We start from the raw sequence: 20,613 nt of genomic DNA, 5'->3' as shown, positions 1-20,613 counted from the left end.
AATACCTCGTTGCCCCCCCCCCCTTTCCCCTTTCAATGCTGGCTCTCGTTGCACGGTCTTCTGCATTCTAGTCATCATTGAGCAGGGAGCCGGGGGACGGGGAGAGAATGTTAATTGTAAGGGAAGTGGACAGGGAATGTTTATTGTTATGTTATGTTGGGAATGGGTGGCCAAAGCACTCTGGCCGGGATTGTAGACTTATTTGAAATGTTTCTTATTTGACATTTGTATTGCTATTTCATGGGGTCTCATGCAGGAAAAGCTGGGTTTGGGGAGATTTTTTTACCGATTATTTGGTGGGGTAAACTCCCCTTTTTGTTTACAAACGTACTGCTGACCCTTTGTCCGATTGCCTCATCGAAGATAATGGTAGACTTGTAAGTGAGCTTGGAAACCCCGCATGTCTAAGACCTCCTACAAACAATGACACAAGAAAAGAACAACATATATAGGTGTGAATTTGTTTTAGAAGTTATTTAGTTTACCTAAAAACCACATCAATTATCAGCTTTTCTCAGGAAACGTGTCGTAACTGGATCGTCAATGAACCCAAATAGCAATAAAATGCAATAACAACGGTGCATATTTGTAAAAAACTAAAATGAAAAAAAAGAAGTTTTAAATGATTACTCAATTAGGAATTGTTGGTGTGTGGGACATCTCGACGTTTCGGTCGGAAAGATCAGATGTCTTCAAGAATTTGAAACACCGACTGCCGCTTTCAGACTATGGATCAGAACGTCTGTACTTACAACGTTTATTCAGGACGCTAGGGGGCGGTAGTGAAACCAACTCTCCGCTCTCTCATTTCCAAACAATAACCGGCATGTCTGCTGCCACCTAGCGTCCTCAATAAGAGTCCCTCTGTTCCCAATAATTAACTCACCAAATCATTGTTTAGTATGAGGTCGAGTTGACTTTGCAGTAACGAGAAGGTAGGCCGCAACTTGGGTGTATCATTCCAGCATGACGTCATAATGCGATACCTGATGGGAGAGGAATGACGACTAAAATGATGGTCGAGTCCAAAATGGCGGCTACTACTACAGCTACAGCTAGAACGCTGCGTTCGTAGCCGTAGCTGCAGCCGCCATTTGGGGTTCGCCCTTTTTACGAAGCTTAATCTTTAGTCTTTGCCTTTTTGTCTTATCGCAAGAGGGCACTAGTTCAAACATACCGCAGAACTCTTGCGAGAACTTGCGAATGGAAGCAATTTTCGTCACTAAAAGCAAACGAACAGCAGGAACGTCTTGAAGCAAGACTACAGTAGCCCGGTCTTTTATTTAATAAGTAAACATTTTACTGTAAACTATTAATTATGTTTCAGACTTACAGATGTTCCCCGCAGTGTATCGGCTTAGTCAGTCTTGTACCGCTTTTAAGGTAGTCGATAATGGCAACTGTTGATTTGTCTGGAAATGGCATGGCACCTGAAATGTGAACCACGAAAGTGTATTAAAATTACTTCTTGTCTTGCCGAAAAAAGGGTAACTTACTTGTCTCAGTATGGCGCCCATCATACCGTTCACTACTCACAATATTGCAAAAAGAGGGCGCCTTTATACACGGTTGTAATTGTTAAAGGCACTGTACACGTTTGGTAATTGTCAAAGACCAGTCTTCTCACTTGGTGTATCTCAACATATATGCATCAAATAACAAACCTGTGAAAATTTGAGCTCAATTGACCGTCGAAGTGGCGAGATAACTATGAAAGAAAAAACGCCCTTGTCAAACCAAGTTGTGTGCTTTCAGATGCTTGATTTCGAGACCTCAAATTCTAAATCTGATGTCTCGAAATCAAATTCGTGGAAAATAACTTCTTTCTCGAAAACTAGTACTTCAGAGGGAGCCGTTTCTCAAAGTGTTTTATACTATCAACCTCTACCCATTATACTCTTTACCAAGAAAGGTTTTATGCCAATAATTATTTTGAGTAATTACCATTAGTGTCCACTGCCTTAACAACAAAACTTGAATTCAGATCTTTTGTTTTGGGTTGATTTTCAAAATGCTTATTGTAAAAGCTGTATATTTATTTAACTGATTATTAAGTCTACACAGTCTTACCTAAAGTGACGAGTTCCCATAAAAGAACCCCGAAAGACCATACGTCACTCTTTGTTGTGTACCTATCGTTCAAGAGGCACTCCAGAGCCAACCAGCGAACAGGAACTGCACCCTACAAATAACCACACACACAAAGTCGAGTTACTTTTAAGTATTGTTTGAAGCTTTGCATGGTGTGGAGAAATATGGAGAAATTAAATAAATAGTAAACTTGTGGGTACAGCCATGTGTAAATCTCTTTTGTGTGAGTGTTGGCTCTGAATAGAGCCGATTTGGTCTCGACGTTTCGAACAGTATACTCTGCTCGTCTTCAAGAGAAGATACTTTTAGTTCGCCAGAGGGCGCTATTGCTTGCTCTGCAGAAGCGCTGTGTATTGAGAGAGTTGCGAGAGGGACCAGTTTTTGTTGGTCACGTGGTTGCTGGATCATGCACGCCATGTTGTCTCCAAATGCAGCACAACCCAATTGGCAGACAAGTCTGGCACCATGTGTTCGCCCGTGCGTTTTGGGGGCACAAAGTGGCTTCTAGTCGCAAGCTGTAGTAAGTCTCCCTTTATAAAGCTCTGCTCTGTATTACAGTAGTAATTTTCGGTCAAAAAATGCACGTCCGCAGTGCGCACAAAGGGTGCTAGACAAGACTGCAAAAGTTGAGTTGGACCAAAAATGGCGTCCAGCAACCACGTGACTTAAAGAAAACTAGCCCCTCTGTGTTGCAAATCTCTCAAAACACAGTTCTGCTTTATTATATCATCTCGGATTTGGATGTAAACACTTCAATTGTTGAAGCCATCAGCCATGGTAAAGCAAGGCCGTGTCCGGAATGGCCGCTACAGCTACGACTACGGCTAGATTTCTGCGTCATCATGCTTTGAGGTATAGGACGTCCTCAGCAACACCCTTAGGCAACAGCTGTAGCCGTAGCTGTAGCCGCCGATGCGGGTACGACAAGAGTCCCTACTCACCCCCGACACCATACTGTATACGTCATTAGATTCCGTGACGTCACGCGCCAAACCGAAATCACACAATTTGCACACCAAACCCTCGGCTAGGAGAACGTTGCGTGCTGCGAGATCGCGATGAATCAACTGTAGTTAAATGGAAGATATACGTTTGGTAATCACTCTTGCGAGGGCACTTGACAATATTTGTAATTACTCAAGATTATTGTTATCATACAAACTTACTTGGTAACGAGCAATGGAGAGCCGTTGATAATATAACACATTTAAAGAAACGGCTTCTAAGAAACGCGACCATATTTTTTAAATGAGGTTTTTACATTTTAGTTTAGTTTGTTAATACATCTAAATTTATACAGGATTAAATCAATCGAACGGTTCCAATAACCAAAGGTATACTTTGCATATAACGGGAAAACATGTTTATTCTTTATTCGTGTAGGACGAAAAAACACAATGTCCACAGATTTACATTAAACTTACACAGTTTGAAGATAATGATAGTAAAAAGCTTCCATGAAAATATTACTTTCTGAGTTGCTGTGGTTTTTGAGAAATGAGCAAAACAATGTCATGAAAATAATTTTCGTCTCTGTGATCATGAGACGAAAATTATTTTAGCATGTAAAAACGTATTTTCATGACATTGTTTTACTCATTTCTCAAAAACTACAGCACCTCAGCAACTAATATTTTAAGGTTCGCTTTCCACTATCATTATCTTCAAACGGTGTAAGTTTAGTGTAAGTCTGTGGACATTGTGTTTTGTGTTACAAAAAGAACCCAAATCCTTTAAGACAGATGCATTAACATTTTTGCAAATTGAAAGTTTAGATAAACAATGGGAACGATACCAATCTGAAGCATAACCCCATTAACAACTTCACTTTCACTCACGTCATTCGAAGGTGACATGCCAAGCATACAGAGCTTACCAAGGACAAAAAAATATCAGACAAAAGTGACCAGTTACAGGAAATAGTAATAACCCAATAGTAAAATACTGATTTGAATACTGTTTTTAACAAGTATAAGATTTTGAACTGTTGTACAGTGACAATGCTAATAATATACACATATTTCAGTTACAAAACATCTTTAAACTTTAATTTTATGTTATAAATAAATAACTTAAAGTCATGTATAAAATTAATAATGCTGATGGCGTGACATGAGCTCCACGTGATTTTGTTTCTGCACAATAATGCAGGGCTATGCTATTACATTAGAAAAAAACAAATAAAGCAAGTGATACACCAAGTGAGATACTTGTCCTTGACAATTACCAAAGGGGGCCCATTGCCTTTAAAGACACTGGACACTATTGGTAATCACTGTTAGCATACAGACTTACTTGTTAACGATCAATGGAGAGCTGTTGATAGTATAACAGATTGTGAGAAACGGCTCTCTCTGAAGTAACGTAGTTTTCGAGAAAGAAGTAATTTTCCATCAAAATATTTGAATTTGATTTCGAGAGCTCAGATTTAGATTTTGAGGTCTCGAAATCAAGCATCTGAAAGCACACAACTTCGTGTGACAAGGGTGTTTTTTCTTCCATTATTATCTCGCAACTATGACCACCAATTGAGTTCAAATGTTCATAGGTTTATGCATATGTTGAGATAAACCAAGTGAGAAGAGTGGTCTTTGACAATATTATTACGTTCATTCTCAACAGTGTAATAGTTATGATTTTTCTTATTATTACTACCCATTGTTTTGCATCCCAGCCTATCACAAGCTTTGCTTTAATGGGCCATGCCTCCAGAAACAGTTTTCAGTCTTGTAAAATCCTATTGTTTGTATTTATATATTGTGTTTGTATGGAACTAAATGTTGATTGATTTGATTTGATTTGATTTGATTTGATTTGATTTGATTTGGTTTGAAGGGTTTGAAGGAAAGCTTTACACTCACATGTTTAGATGCTATATACTCCATACCGTTAGCAACTTGGAAGGCGAACGTGAGTAGAAGTGCTGCGCTCACTGCCTCTTTCCCACGCCTGGTCTCAGGTGGTTGCATGCACCAGGCTTTACGTTTACGTTTAAGGAACGCCTCCAGTGATCCGTTGGGAACGAACTCCATTATCATGTAGAACGGTTCTGGAGATTTAGGGTTAGACAAAGAAAAAATTAGTAGAGCGGGATTCGAACCAACTACCTCCGGATTAACGTGGTCTGTATACCAACTGAGCTATCTAGCCCTATTAAGGCGGTCTCCCTATTTTGTCAATATGTTTGTTTAGGGATGCCAGTCAGAACACCTTACAACTGTTAACTGCTGTGTAGCCAGGGATCACACCCATGTTTACGATACCACCCTGAAAGCGGAAGCCAGGGTCAAATTTCGACTTGCTTAGCTTGAAATTACTCCCTTGATAAAAACAGTATTACATACCAAATTTCCACGTGATTTTCAGAATAAGCAAACAAAAATACCAGTAACAAGCACTATGCAACACATGGAAATTTGGTTTGTAATCCTGCTTTGATCGAGGAAGAAATTTCATGCTAAGCAATTTGTTGTGCTTAGCAGCTCTATCAAATTGGGCCAAGGGGGGTCACCTGAAGGGGATTCGACTTTTATTTCAGATATTTAAATATCTACAATATTTGGGCACAGATCTGTATGGTTGGAAATGAAACAAGATGGCGACCCTTTTTTAAAAAAGCTTACCTACTCTTGTGCAGCAACCCAGAATTGACACAACGTAGGGGTGAGATTGGAGTGACTGGAATATTTGTAGTTCGTTCATAAAATCGGCCACAGTTGAAAAATTTCCCCGGCCTGAAATAAAACGTAAAAACACAAACCGAAAACAAAAAACAGTTTCAAGTGATTAAAACTTTGTCGTCAAATTTTAAGTCTTCGGCTAAGGACCGGAACGCTCATTATGTTCAAAAGGTTTTGGTTTTGTCATTTCAGAAAATTCTCCAAATGGCCGACATCGACTATACGCCATTACCGAATTAACAAATAAGTTCAACAAAATAATAGAGTAACTTTCACAAAAGTTGTATACATTTGATGGTTTTAGCGGCAACTGTTGTGTCCTTTAAGAAAATTTGCCAAAGTGTCTGACATCGACTTTGCTAGGAAACAAATAAGTTTCAACAAAATAGAGAATAAATTTCACAAAAGTTGTATACATTTGATGGTTTTAGCGGCAACTGTTGTGTCATTTAAGAAAACTGGCCAAGTGTCTGACATCGACTCCCGTATAAAAAAAAAAGAAGTTGCAAATAGAGAGTAAATTTCACAAAAGTTGTATACCTTTCATGGTTTTAACGGCAACTGTTGTGTCAACCCCATCCCGGAGAATCCCGTGAGCCACTGCCTTGAGGACCTCGCCGAACTGCCCTTCCCCTAGCTCCGCTTGGAGCGTCAGTCTGTGCCGCGGAAATTCAAGCTTGGAGTCCGCGAGTGCTGGACGAACATCAGGGGGAGTAAAGGTACCAGTTGGCCTACTGCTTGATTGGGGGTGGTCCAGCTGAAAAGACGGTATGGGAGACAAAAAGGAGGTTTTAAAACCTGAATATATTAAAATGTTCATCGTCTTTACCCTCGCTCATACGCATATCTTAATATTCATGCGTGACGTCATAATTCGTCATAGGCGCACGTCCGCCACCACTTGCAGTGGCTGCGCTTATTGTCTCGTTTTGGGTTAGAATTGTGACGTACTAATTCATAAATATAGGGTGCGTTCGTTTAGCTCCCCTGGGTCGACCCCGGTGTGTGGCGTGTTTTTTTTTTCCAGGACAAACGTGTGCAGATAATTACCCACGTTCTTCCTGGAAAAAAACCCCGCAACACACCGGGGTTGACCCAGGGAAGCTAAACGAACGCACCCATTAAGAGAGGCGTATTGTACACCAGTCAGTTCACATACAACGATATCCCAAACTGGACCATTCCACACGCGCTCTAGAGTGGGTGATCAATCAAGAGGGGCAATTGGTTTGGTTATAACGGGGCAGGATACTTTGCCAGCACCCTTTCCTACAAAAAGCGATGTCAATCAATGGTAAATGAAAACGGTTAAAATTACTCAATTAAAAAAAAATAATAATAAGCTCAAATTAACCCAGATAAATACATGGGCGTGTTGAGAATTAATATCATATTTAGATAAAAGCATCGTTGATAAAATGGAAGCCTCTTAGCCTTTGGATAAAGATTGTCAGAATCCTAATTTTTACTCTCTTTTTTTTTTTTTTTATGTAACTTTTAGCTCTACTAAAGTGACAAATGACGTTCAATAGTGTTTCACTACAAGTAAATTACCCTTTGTGGGGTAGAAATCATGTCAGTTGACAGCCTCATGTCTACAGTTTGACGTTTCGTCACTCGGTGTTCATCTCTTCTTCTTCTTCTCTTTGCAATGATACACCACAAGAAAACAACAACAAAGACTACGACAAGTGCACTACATGAAGAGATGGTTGGTGTTATCCATGATATAACTGGTGACTCTTTGGGATCTCTAGTGGGTAAAACTGTAGAATATAAAAAATAATAATATTTATAGATTTCCCCGTCCAATTTCAACGATTTCATTCTAATTAAAGCCATTGGACACTTTCGGAACAGATTTACAAATAACTTACAGGGATTACAGAAGGTAATGGTGAAAGACTTCTCTTGAAATATTATTCCATGAAACGCTTTACTTTTTGAGAAAACATTAAAACAATTATCAATTCTCGATATCGAGAATTACGGAATTATTGTAAACACATGTCATGACACGGCGAAACGTGCGGAAACAAGGGTGGGTTTTCCCGTTATTTTCTCCCGACTCCGATGACCAATTGAGCCTTAATTTTCACAGGTTTGTTATTTTATATATAAGTTGTGAAACACGAAGTGTGTGCCTTTGGAAAATACTGTTTACCGAAAATTTCCAATGGCTTTAACTAACACGCATTCAAATTCATTTAAATTCCCCTAGTCCACTCAAAAGGTTTTTGTTTTTCTGTCAGTGCGTTCAGTTTCGTTGTCTTGCAATGATTCGATTCGTCTCAGTCATTGTGTTTTATTTATAGGTATAAAAAAAAACATTGTCAAAGCGTTAATTTATTGATAAAAAAAACCATTCATTTTGTAAGCAAAGCATTCAACATTTTATCTATCTTTTCAAATTGACCTTATAGCACAGACCCAACAAATTAATCTGTTCTTTATGTGCACCTGTTTGTTTTTGTTGAACATGTATGCAAAGTTGTTCCTCCCTGTAGCTGATATTCTCAAGAAACATCACGTGACATTCGACGACAACAACACACGGTCCGCACTCCGGCTGTATTTCTACGGAGGCCTCGGTGTTCCACCCATACTTCGTCTGATCACTACGTTCTACTAGTGTTACGTTCCCGTCGTGCAACACCTTGTAACCATCTCGTTGACCCTTGACCTGCAGGTCCACGTGACTTTCAGGATTTGAATCCAGGGCCGTGCAAATGACGGTCAAGGAGTCTCCTGGTGGAATCGGTGCGGGACTGTCGACGCAGTCGCCTTCTTGCATCGCGCAAATACGAGTGGAAGACGGAGGATCTTTAATAAAGATGCAAAGGAAATACAAACAAAGTATATGTAAAATTATTTTAATTGAAATTTAAAGGGCCCTGATTTCAATTAAAAGCAGATAACGCTTGACAAATTTCCTTGCTTAGCAAAAATTGAGGGGGGCACCAGTCACATCAATGTAAACTGAATGTAATTTTGGCTGGTAACCTGTTGCTGATAAGCAATACTTTTTCTGTGCTTAGCAAATTTGTGTGCTTATTAAAGGCTTTATGAAATAGGGCCCTGTTGGTTTAGTTTTAACTACAATTTTATATTTCTGTGTATTCTAATAATATCAGTTTGTATAACTTTTGTCCAGTTTTACATTTTATTTCCAGCGGTCCGTACGTAGCGTTCTTTGATTTATCTTGGCTTCCAGAGACGCTGCATTCGATTCGAACATCAAAGTCTCGTCTTTTCGGAGCATACACGAGTGTGCTAACATTCCCTGTAATAAAGACATATTTTAAAGATATTAATTATTGAAGAAACGAAAAAGTAGTTTTCAATAGCTTTAGATGTTTATATATTTTTTATATGTGTAACTGTTGTTTTGAAACTTTAACCAAAAAGGCATTTCTGAATGGGAATGAAAAAGTAGTGACTCGTTCTTAAACATTCGGCTTTGGCCTTTATCGCACGGCCACGACCCTGCCGGTTTTAAACGGCCGTTTAAGAACTCGTCGCTACCCTTTTAGTCCCTTATTAATGGCGCTTCTAATATCATCTAAGCAAACAAAGCCACAGTTCCCCAAATAATATTGCCCTTCTTTGCCCTGATCCTAACTTACCGTTGCTCACTTTTGTACTACCAATAAACCACCTGTAGATAAATAAACTATTGAGACCCGAAACGTTACAGAAGAACAGAGCAGGTGATTGGTTCTCGATGAACGTTGTGGTGTTAGAAGTGATGGACAGAGATAGACCATTAACATACGGTAAAGGCGAACTCATCCGTTCTAAATAAAACACAAAACGAAGTCAAAAATATACGAAGTTCTCGAAAATATTGAGGTTTAAGAGTAACTGTTATTTTCACAAGATTAGTGACAGGTCACAACGGAAAGTGTATGCATGGGTGGATTCGAAACTTTACATGGTGGACTATACAATAATAGTAGAGCTTCGTAGGCCTACACCTAATGGTGGAGATACAATCTATTAATGATTGCAGTAACACCATGTACATTAGTAGGATTTGAAACTTGGCATGGTGGAGATACAATCTAGTAAGGTTTGCAGTAACACCATGTACATTAGTAGGATTTGAAACTTGGCATGGTGGAGATACAATCTAGTTTGCAGTAACACCATGTACATGAGTAGGATTTGAAACTTTGCATGGTGGGGATACAATAATAGTAGAGCTTCGTAGGCCTACACCTAATGGTGGAGATACAATCTATTAATGATTGCAGAAACACCATGTACACGAGTAGGATTCGAAACTATACATGGTGGAGATACAATAATAGTAGAGCTTCGTGGGCCTACACCTAAGTGGATTTGAAAATTTGCATGGTGGAGATACAACCAAGTATGTTCGTGGTATGTACATGAGTAGGATTTGAAACTGCATGGTGGAGATACCATCCATTAAGGTTTGCAGTAACACCATACATGAATAGGATTTGAAACTTTGCATAGTGGTAGAGTCGTGTGAATAATTGTCTCTAAGCCGGAATGAACTACACGTGTGATTAGGTAACAAGTTCAATGAGACAAGGACGAGAAAGCACGTTCATCCTTACATTTTAAACGCAGATAGCCATTGATTACCACTGTAAGATAATTACCCCAAAGGAAAAGGTTTGTGAACACTCACCAGTCCAATAAATACATAGAAGCGCAGAGTAGACGAACCTTACATACGGGCGTGGATCCATGTCGACTGACCGCCACAAAATACAGTCAAAACTGTACGTGATAGTGCTTCAACATATACATTACCTCAAGATAAACATTTGTTTTGATTACCCAGAAAGTGAAAGCATTGATACACCCTGATTTCCGACAAATTTTCTGCATGTTCAGGATGTGTTTTGTAAAACTCAAACCGAAATGTTTGTCTTTCATATTGTTTTATTATTTTTTTTTAAGATTTAGCAATTTCGGACTAAATCTGATGTGGGAACCCCCCCCCCCCCAGCCGTCGATTTCACCAAACTCTTCCTGGTTTAAGATTAATCTTAGGACTTAAGACGAGTTAACTTCCGTATCCATAGACGTACGCAGTGAACAAGGGTTACTCGTCCTAACTCGAAAGATAGACCTTTATCACGCCGTCACCATCTTGGTCATGTTCCCTGTTTCCAATAACAGTACGGAATGTTAACATTCATTGCGCAAACCAGGCACCAGACTATTATTTCGTGCAACCTCAGTTTGGTTACAATGACTAAGGCCGTGTCCGAAACGACGACTTCGGCTACAGCTACGTCTAGATCAGCGCGTCTACCAGTGTTGAAGAATAGGCAGACGCGCGCGATCTAGCCGTAGCTGTAGCCGAAGTCGCCGTTTCGGACACGGCCTAAGAATGGAGTGAAATCAAGATAACCACACCTGGAAAAGGTCTATAGGATTAATCCCCGCGTTTCGTGAAATCTGCTGCAGTGTATGCCTGCTATAGCTCCCTTAAGGTCTATAGGATTAATCCCCGCGTTTCGTGAAATCTGCTGCAGTGTATGCCTGCTATAGCTCCCTTAAGGTCTATAGGATTAATCCCCGCGTTTCGTGAAATCTGCTGCAGTGTATGCCTGCTATAGCTCCCTCAACATCTAGACGCCTCTGTCTCCGGGGGCATACGTTTTCTTTCCTTTTCACACCTTAGCGAGAAGTTTTGTACCATAACACTAACAATTCCTGGCTTGAGATGAGACTACGGTTTTAATAACGCCGTTATGCACATGTTCCCTCTTGGAGGATTATTTCAAAACGAGAAAATATAGAGTCTCCATTATCTAACTTACCAATATTAATTTTGCAAAAAATAGTTAATGGCCTGACGTTTCGACCCTAGCAGAGTCTTTCTCGAAGGCTAAAATTTATTAATGATATGAAAATTAATGTTAAAGCGCTTTCAAAGTCATGTATTTCCCGTCCTTGATTTGATCCAACTGTATTCATGGGTTCTGTTTAGCTACTGTCGAATTCAGTTTCATTATCGTGCACTCACGGGTTTCGTTTTCAATCAGTTTTATTTTATAAATTCTATATAATAGGCTTTTTTATAATATAAGACACAATTTTTACCCAATCTAACTTACGGCCTTCATCGTGGCCGTGTGATATAAAGGCCCTCGCCTCCGGCCCGGGCCTTTTAATCACACAGCCACGACCCTGCCTGTTTTAAACGGCAGTTTAAGAACTCGTCGCTACCCTTTTATTGCCTTAGTTATTCCTGTAGCTCGACAAGTAAATTGAAAAGTATATGGAGCATAAACAATATACAACGAGAATACTTACTATTGCATGTGTTTGTTACAAGACCTATCCTTTTCGACATGGTGTGTGGTGCTGCGCTTTCGTCGAGTAGTATAGACACCGAATATTAAGCCAATTTGGGGCATGGCGGACAACATGTGATGACATGACTCTGTGGTTTGGGTAAATCTGATCATATCCACCCAAACCAAACAGTGCACGTCCACCATCTTTCATAAAGCCTAATGACAATGCACTCGCAGCTACAATGAACATTCCTGCTTGACATTAAGCTCTGGTATGTTTCACTGCAGCCTCCCAACAAATTCAACAGTATTTTTTTTAATCTGAAGTGATTCTATGCTGAATGAAACCATTGATGCAACCAACAACACAACACATTGCCAGAATTGTACACACAACAAAATCTATAATCAAGAGATTTGTTCCAAGAAGCACATGTAGGGTGCGTTCGTTTAGCTTCCCTGGGTCGACCCGGTCTGCCCCCGGTGCGTTCGAATAGCTTTGACGGGGCTCACCCGGGTCAGCCCCCTGCTTGTGGAGTAGGTCACTTGGGGAGACCCGAGGTGCAAGGCGTTACCACGAGAGGGCGAGTGTGATCGTTCGATTAGCTCTTGTCAGGGGCTCAACCGAATGCATCATGGTGTCGACCCAGGGAAGCTAATCGAACGCACCCGAAGTGACATAAAGGTTGCGTGTTGTTTCACGTCCCACCGGTATCGAACACTCATCACCCACTAGACATGATTCAGGTTCCAATCCCGTGAGAATCTTTTTAGTTTCAGTCTAATAGCCTAACATAAGAAAACTTATGTCCAAAGAAATTCAATCAAGCACCTTTTTTTCACCAAAATTACTTTAAGGATTCGGGTACTTTTTCAAAATGTCCGTAGATTTACATTAAACTTACAGGGGTTTGAAGATGATGATAGTGGAACGCTTCACTTCAAATATTGCTTACCGAGGTGCTGTAGTTTTTGAGAAATGAGTAAACAAAAATCATGAAAATACGTTTGTAAATGATTAAAATAATTTTCGTCTCATGAGACGAACATTATTTTCATGACATTGTTTTACTCATTTCCCAAAAACTACAGCACCTCAGCAAGTAATATTTTCAGGGAAGCTTTCTACTATCATTATCTTCAAATTGTGTAAGTTTAGTGTAAATCTGTGGATATTGTGTTTTTTGTCCTACAAAAGTTACACAGACCCTTTAAAGAGAGAAAAGAGATGGAAAGTAAGCTACAAAGCGATATATAGTTTTACGAATTCTATAAGCTCAACTACATGTAAACTGCACGGTTAAACATTTTCACAGAATTATTTACAAAATGCTTTGTACATGACATTTAAATAGGATTAAATATGGATTGTACAACGTCCGCCCTAGTGGTTAATATAGTCTACATCGCTTCACCACTGAAAGTTAGCTAAAATGTTAGGCCTTAAAGGTGTTATTATAGTCTTAAATTCGGAAACCTCAAACAAATTACATGTAATTTGCATGGTGCAATATTTACAATTTCGTTTGCATGGCACTTAAATAGGATTCTAAATAAGATGACTAAAAAAAAAAAAAAAAACACAGCTGATGTAAGAATTTACAGATCACGTTACGTTGAAATAAAATTAACATAACGTACATTATAACTATCATTTTAAATTATCTAATAACAAATAAGCAAACGTTCGTATTATAAGAGCACACAATGCCTACTGAACAAAACGTTGTCAACCGCCGCCGGTTCTTTTCAGATCAAACCCATTCCAAAAGAAGATTTAACATGGTGCTACTGCAAACCCACCTAAGCAGACAGTATTTTATTTAAACTGCAGGTGTTTCATTTGTTCTCGACAGCATCTTGTTAGTCTTCTTAAAGATACAAACAGCATGGTCAAAATAAACAAAAATGTTTTCGTCTTCCTCGGCGAAAGCAATTCCCTTGATCTTGATGCCACGTGACGTCACTGTATCACCCTCGTCCTCATCAGAGACGGCGACAATGAACCTGTGTTCCTCGTCCCCGCCGGCGTGTTTGCGTTGTATAACCTGCACGTTCTTGTCGTCGGGTAGTTTGTTCAACAAGAAGAGGTTGTCACCTCGTACGGTAATCCCACCCGAGCGGAAGCTTTCGGCCTTTGCCATTTTGTCGTCTACGATGTATTTGGGGGCTCCCATCGTAGCCCGGTAAGGATAAAAACTCTTCCTGCTGACACCGTACATCTCAACGGTAGATTCGGAGCTGACAAAAAGTTCAACTTTGTTCATCTCATCAGTGGTGTGGGCGAAGATGAATATGGGTACGATGTTGATCTCTACTCGGTTAATGTACACTCCGTCGGGATCGAACACCGAGATGGCTTTCCCTTTAGAGTCAGCGGCAAAAACAAACCCCTGGCAGTCCACCGAGATATCGGTAAGCTCAACTTCAGTATCCCCAACCGGCAGTATGGAAGCAAAGGCGCTTATTTCGGTTTTATCAGGATCAAAAATCTGAAGTCTACCCATTTTCAGCCCAAAAATAAGCTTATTTGGTGTGAAATATGTGACGCAGATATATTTTCCCGGTAATTGTTTGAATAAATTCACACGTTTGTATTGATATTCTGAAGTAAACTGATGCATGCTAATGGAGTCTATGATAACCAATCCGCCGACTTGGATTGGTGCAGGTATGACGTCACGGATGTGGTGGAATCCATTGTTGGTGTCATCAGGATTGGTGACAAGCTCCCCAAGTGAGACCCAGTTGTATGTGTTGTCTGAAAAAGATGGAAGAACATGGCCTTAGCGTCACGAAATATCACCATTATGAATTCCATAATGCTGGTGCGGACGTGGTGATTTTCTTCCAGAAAATTAATGAATATTTATAGGCCTATAGGCCAATCTGTACTCCCAACCAAATAAACACATGACAAACAAATAATCAAAACTGCAAACAAACACCCAGCACCGACCCCAACAAACAGACAAACATCATAACACCATCAACACCCCAACAAAAACACCCCAACAAACAAACAAACAAACAAACCTGTAAAATTGATGTCATGATTCGTTCGGCTATTAATAAGACACACGGGCTCTGTTTTGAAAAACGGAAACGAGGAAAGGTATTTCTTGGTTATTCTCTTTTGCATTTTGATATCTACACACAAAAACATTCATGTATCCATGGACTTAAACGTATCTACGAACCTTCCCCAGCAACTTGGCTCTGATAACGACCATCTCTTATACACATTCACGAGGTACTCTTAGTGATGAGGCCGATCGCTCTCAACATTTGGCCCGTCATTTTGGAACAGACTCCCCACTGAACGGATGAGAGCAACGGACGCAAGCTATGGTGTGTTTGGGTTCAAGTCCTTTAAGACCATGGCTGGAACGTAAAGCCATTGGTCCCGTTTGCTGTGTAACGCACGTAAAATAAGGCAGTTTACTTATAGTGGTTCGCCTCGGTGTTCCTGGTTTGATTGGTTGCATATTGCGTCACAACATCTCGTAAACCATTAATACGTACTATGTAAAAATGAGGTATTGTACGTCAAGCGTAGCCCCGTGCACTCACCTTTGCGAGGTAACTACTGATTGTTGAAGCGCCTTGGGGGTCACTGGGTGACGGATTTGAATGCCAAATAAGAAGCCACTTTTATTATTACCAGTTCAAACCCGGAAATTTCTATATTAGTTTGTAATTCATTGCATCTCTTTTTTTTCTTTCTTTTTTTCAATCACATTCGCGCCAAGAGCGTCATCTTGGTTTACATATTATTATAGCATGTTTATTAACGCCCATTTTTATTTTGTATTCTTCAAAACGAAACTTACAAAAAGTGACAGAAAGTGTATAAATAAAAGACTGTAATATCAATGAAGAAAAGTCTACCTTTGGTATTGGCATCGCCTTCACTTCCTTGAACGATCATCGGTGACATTTCCAAAGGTGTCAATTCTTAAAATGAAAATACATAAAACATAGCAACTAATTAAAACAATTATTTACCTTTGATAACATTCGTCAACAGGTTTTATTAATAGTCAACAATTTTGGCAACCGGGGTTTGATTGTAAAATAAATCTCAATAACTATAATAATATTTATTTCATAACAAACTGTTTTTATAGCCCAAAGCGCTTATTCCAAGGCAACGTGTGCCTTTAAAGGCAGTGGACACTATTGGTAATTACTCAAAATAATTATCAGCATGAAACCTCGTTTGGTAACGAGTAATGGGGAGAGGTTGATAGTATAAAACATTGTGAGAAACAGCTCCCTCTGAAGTGACGTAGTTTTCGAGAAAGAAGTAATTTTCCACGAATTTGATTTCGAGACCTCAGATTTAGAATTTTGAGGTCTCGAAATCAACCATCTAAAGCACACACGTGCGTGTGACAAGGTGTTTTTTTCTTTCATTGTTATCTCGCAACTTCGATGACCGATTGAGCTCAAAATTTCACAGGTTTGTTATTTTATGCATATTATGTTGAGATACACCAAGTGAGAAGACTGGTCTTCGACAATCCAATAGTGTCCAGTGTCTTTAAGAGAGCTGTTTACCCGTTTGTGTCTCAAGCTTTATATCTTTATTCCGTGACAGCTTCTCTTCGTCGTCCACACGGCAATTAAGAGTTCCCATATTACTGACGTGTTTCACGACAAAACCCTGACATCTTGGAAAAGCTAAACAAAATCTGATGACCAAAATTATCAACAAAGTCACAAAGATGCTTGTCATTATACAGAGAAGAGCAAAGTTGCAGCTGGACTCGATTTCTTCGGCACCTGAGAAAATAAAAAAGTATTACATCAGAGGAAATATTTTTAAAATGATTTCGAACTTCTATTAGATTTAATAAATCTTGCTGTACACATAGTTTAATAGGTTTGTGCATACATGAAACAAAGATTTGATTTAAGAATTTAATGAAGCAAAGTGAGATAATGCATGGTCTAGACTGCAGGACTTGCAATCGCTATGTTGTGGGTTCGAATCATACCTACCAAGCTAACCGCTGATTTCACAATGTCTAAAATAAGGTTTGTCAGTAGCTACTGAATCACATTTCTTGATTTTGTGCAATTCATAACCATAGACGTCAACACAACTTGTATGAGAGAGATTGGCTGTGTTGCAAGCTTGGCATTCATATCCCTCCGTGGGAATTTGACGAGTTCCCTTGACAGAAAAGATAATAATAAGCAAACAAACATACTCTATGCGTACATGTGTTATTACGAAGCAAGCAACACTCACGTGATATTTGAACAGAAGATGACTCCCTGTCATTTTGAATGGCGCCACCAAGCGACGTGCAGATGAAATTACACGAAAAGGACCCCAATGGTAAGCTATGCAAATATAACTTCGATATTGCACTGTACGTCATTGAGACATTATCGTACGTCCAATCGTTGCAGGTGGAGAAACCCGTAGCATTTGTACCAATGCAGTCCTTCAGTGACCAGCTGACGTCAGGCCTAGGGTATACATTTGTCACTAAACAATCCAGTTGAAGGAAATCTTGGTACGACTCAAGTCTGACGTCACATTGGCCTTCTGGAGTTTTGATGTCACCACAGGCCGAGATGACAGGGTATTTTGGTTCTTGGGTTGCTGTGAACAAAGATCAGAATAGACCTTTATCATGCTGTCTCCATCTTGGCCATGTTCCTCGTATTCTCGAATGACAATAATGAATGCTAATAACCAATTTTGCAAATAGAAACCAGACTATTTTGTTCTTCCAGCCTCGGTTTGGTAAGATTGATATCATTTGGTAGAAATTCAAGATGGCTGCACTGCGATAAAAGTCTATTAGTTTTTAACTGCAAAAATTCAACGAAAGCATTCACACGGTAAATGAATACCAAAGTGAAACAGACAAAGACCGAGTTTGATGAGAAGTGTGAATTTGAATTAAATACAATACTTTGCAAGAAAACAATTTGTTCAAAACGAATGTGCGCATGGTCAGGTTAAAAAAATACAATCTGCTGCCACCTAGCGTCCTGAAGTTACAAACTCTCACCTCCCCATACTACTCTCACACAGCCTTGTCTTGGAGCTGTGTCTTCTTGAAACACATGACAGCAATACATTTCTTCCCTTCCGCTGAAATTGTCCACCACCAGATTATTGTCACCATCTACATGGTACTCTCCACCTGCCACAACTCCGACGACATCAGGGAAAACAATCTCCATACTTTGGCCGTCTTCTGTATTTAGGCGTGACCAGTAAACGGTGACGTCATCTCGCCTTGAACTAGTTTGTGACATCACTGGACACGTGACGAGTTTAGCCTCTGCGAAGTTTAAGGATTTTCTTTGGATATCCTCGTCCGTGTCTGGCCATTTGTGAATTGGAAACGTTGTACCTGACGAGTGGAAAAGAATAAAAAATAAGATTGAATTCACTAGAATTTCTTTTATTAAAAAGTCGCAGGAGAGAATTGACCCCTTTCCGAGTCAAAAATTATAGCCACCCCCAGCGGCCAGTCTATCCAGGACCGCTGGGATGGGCTAATCAGCTTGCACATATTCTTGTTCAGGAAGCACGTCATTGTATGCAGTGCATAGAAATATGGTGCAGTATGATGCATGATGGGAATGTGCATTATTAAACTAATGACAGTGCATGATACGTTTGCCCATCCCAACGCCTTTGGTTAAAGCAAGGCGCTGAGGACGAGCGAAGGCTCATAAATGACCATATGTCTGAATGAGAAATGTGTTTCTTGTCGATGAACACTTTTTCATATCGTTACCAAGCTATCACCTCTAACTGAAGCCAGGAGAAATACAAATTGGAAAACAATTGTGTGACGTCAGCCGCGTGTGACGTCAGTGCAAGGGGTCGGTAGTGTCATAGGTGATAAACACACACCCTTTTCGACGAACCTTCGACATTGGATTCGGTTAGCTTGGCCCCGCGGTTGTTTCGACAATTTACGCGTGCTTTGCGTACGCGCTTAGGGCCTTAGACCAGAGAACGGAGCCTGCAGTTGAATCAAAAGCCGAAGCCGTGGTTTCGAAAAGGGCCACAGTCTGCTTTAATTTCCAAGTTTATAATCTTTTCACCCAAGACAAATATATCCAGGAATTCCTCCACATATTCCCCGATTGGTTCCTTGTGCGCCTTGCACCAATACCGATCAGAATCAGTCAGGTTAGCAGACTCGATGACCAAGCCATAATTGGTCTCAGTGAACTGATAGTGTGGACTCGGAGTTATCAATGTGCCGTCGGGTGGGTTGTAGTGTTGCAGGATTTTCTGTCGCTTTTTGGGGTCGCAGTTGCTCCCTTTGAACCAAACTATGTCATTGATGACGTCACCAGGAGAGAAAACTGGACATGGAAAGTGGTACGTGCGACCTGCTTGAAGCACTCGCTCGGTACCCGATGTATGCAAGGGTCTCTCAGCACCTTCTGTCGATCAACAATAATTGATTTTTTTTAAATAGGTTTTTTTACCCATACACCGATGTGTGTAGCACTGTATACTCAGTACTTTCCCAAGTCATGTGGACAAAAATCACAGGCATATTACTCGGGTGGGATTCGAACCCACGACCTTTGCAATTCTAGAGCAGTGCTACACACATCGGTGTATATCGGGATCGATTTCACAAAACAAAAGTACAAAGAATTGTCATAAAACCCAGCAGGGAGGGCCACTGTCAGCACTTGATGACACAATTAAAATAATGATTGTCTTTGGCTTAACCATAGTACCCACGGGTCAGCTCATATGGCATGATATCCTAAACTGGACGATGCCACACGTCCTAGAGGGGTGTCAATCAAGAGGGGTCATTTGATATGGAGGGGGAGGCAGTCAGGCAGCTAGCATCCTTTATGTGCAAAAAAAAGTATGTCAATACTTTTAATGGTAGAACATTTTGAAACTTAGTTGCTTAAGCATAATTAAGTTAACGCAGGTGATACCTGGACATTTAAAAAAATACTTCGATAGAAAAATTGATTGAAATAAAAGTATGCTTGAGATGATTACTGTGCTGTCAATATGACTCAAGGCAATTAAGGTTTGATCAGAGAGAAGGTTCTCTATGGTTTGCTACACATCTTAAGATCACACTAGGCTCATTGAAATATAATACCCGGGTCAACTCTGAACCCGGGGATTAAAAGTAAACCCGTGGCTGTATGTCAGGGATCATAAAGGTGAACCGGTGGTTGAATAAGTTACCTTGTCTTTTCTTTCGCTCGTGTAGCTTGGTCGAATTCAATTTCACGGTTCTCGAAACAGTCTTTCCCTTCCACGGCCCTTCTTCAGTTCCAGGCAAAGAACAACTATGGCAGTGTTGACAACACAACTCGTGTATGCTGTCTGACGAGTAGCTGGATTGCGTAATTATTGTGCAACTCTCAAGAGACATCTTGCTACCCTCTCCCCTGTCAAGATCGCCGAGTATTTTGTCATGACGTATGTTCTGACATGTGACGGTCAGAGGCTCTTCGTCCATTGTGATGGCGAGCGTGACCGAGATAGCCAGAACACACCACTGACAAATTTTCAAAAATGCCAT

General features: G+C 40.1%; 2 protein-coding genes across 2 annotated transcripts; both read right to left on the bottom strand.

Annotated features, from left to right (window-relative positions):
* Positions 1–10,543, bottom strand: LOC117305077 (fibroblast growth factor receptor 3-like). The gene is made up of 13 exons (XM_033789805.1): positions 10,435–10,543; positions 9,398–9,568; positions 8,932–9,054; positions 8,232–8,594; positions 7,326–7,537; positions 6,312–6,528; positions 5,715–5,825; positions 4,953–5,140; positions 3,033–3,158; positions 2,071–2,182; positions 1,334–1,430; positions 887–986; positions 1–414 (listed from the first exon to the last, which is right to left on the bottom strand). The coding sequence occupies exons 1-13, from the start codon at positions 10,493–10,495 to the stop codon at positions 355–357; spliced, it is 1,941 nt and encodes a 646-aa protein (XP_033645696.1). The 5' UTR covers positions 10,496–10,543; the 3' UTR covers positions 1–354.
* A 2,661-nt stretch (positions 10,544–13,204) lies between these two features.
* Positions 13,205–20,613, bottom strand: LOC117305374. The gene is made up of 8 exons (XM_033790245.1): positions 20,274–20,613; positions 19,145–19,492; positions 18,094–18,441; positions 17,319–17,678; positions 16,622–16,846; positions 15,950–16,015; positions 15,095–15,145; positions 13,205–14,819 (listed from the first exon to the last, which is right to left on the bottom strand). Exons 1-8 carry the CDS (start codon positions 20,611–20,613, stop codon positions 13,882–13,884), a joined length of 2,676 nt encoding a protein of 891 aa, XP_033646136.1. The 3' UTR covers positions 13,205–13,881.

The sequence above is a fragment of the Asterias rubens genome, chromosome 22, assembly GCF_902459465.1.
Source record: "Asterias rubens chromosome 22, eAstRub1.3, whole genome shotgun sequence".
NCBI classification, from domain to species: Eukaryota; Metazoa; Echinodermata; class Asteroidea; order Forcipulatida; family Asteriidae; genus Asterias; species Asterias rubens.
The sequence above is the reverse complement of the archived record's forward strand: the minus strand, read 5'-3'. Positions and strand labels throughout refer to the sequence as shown.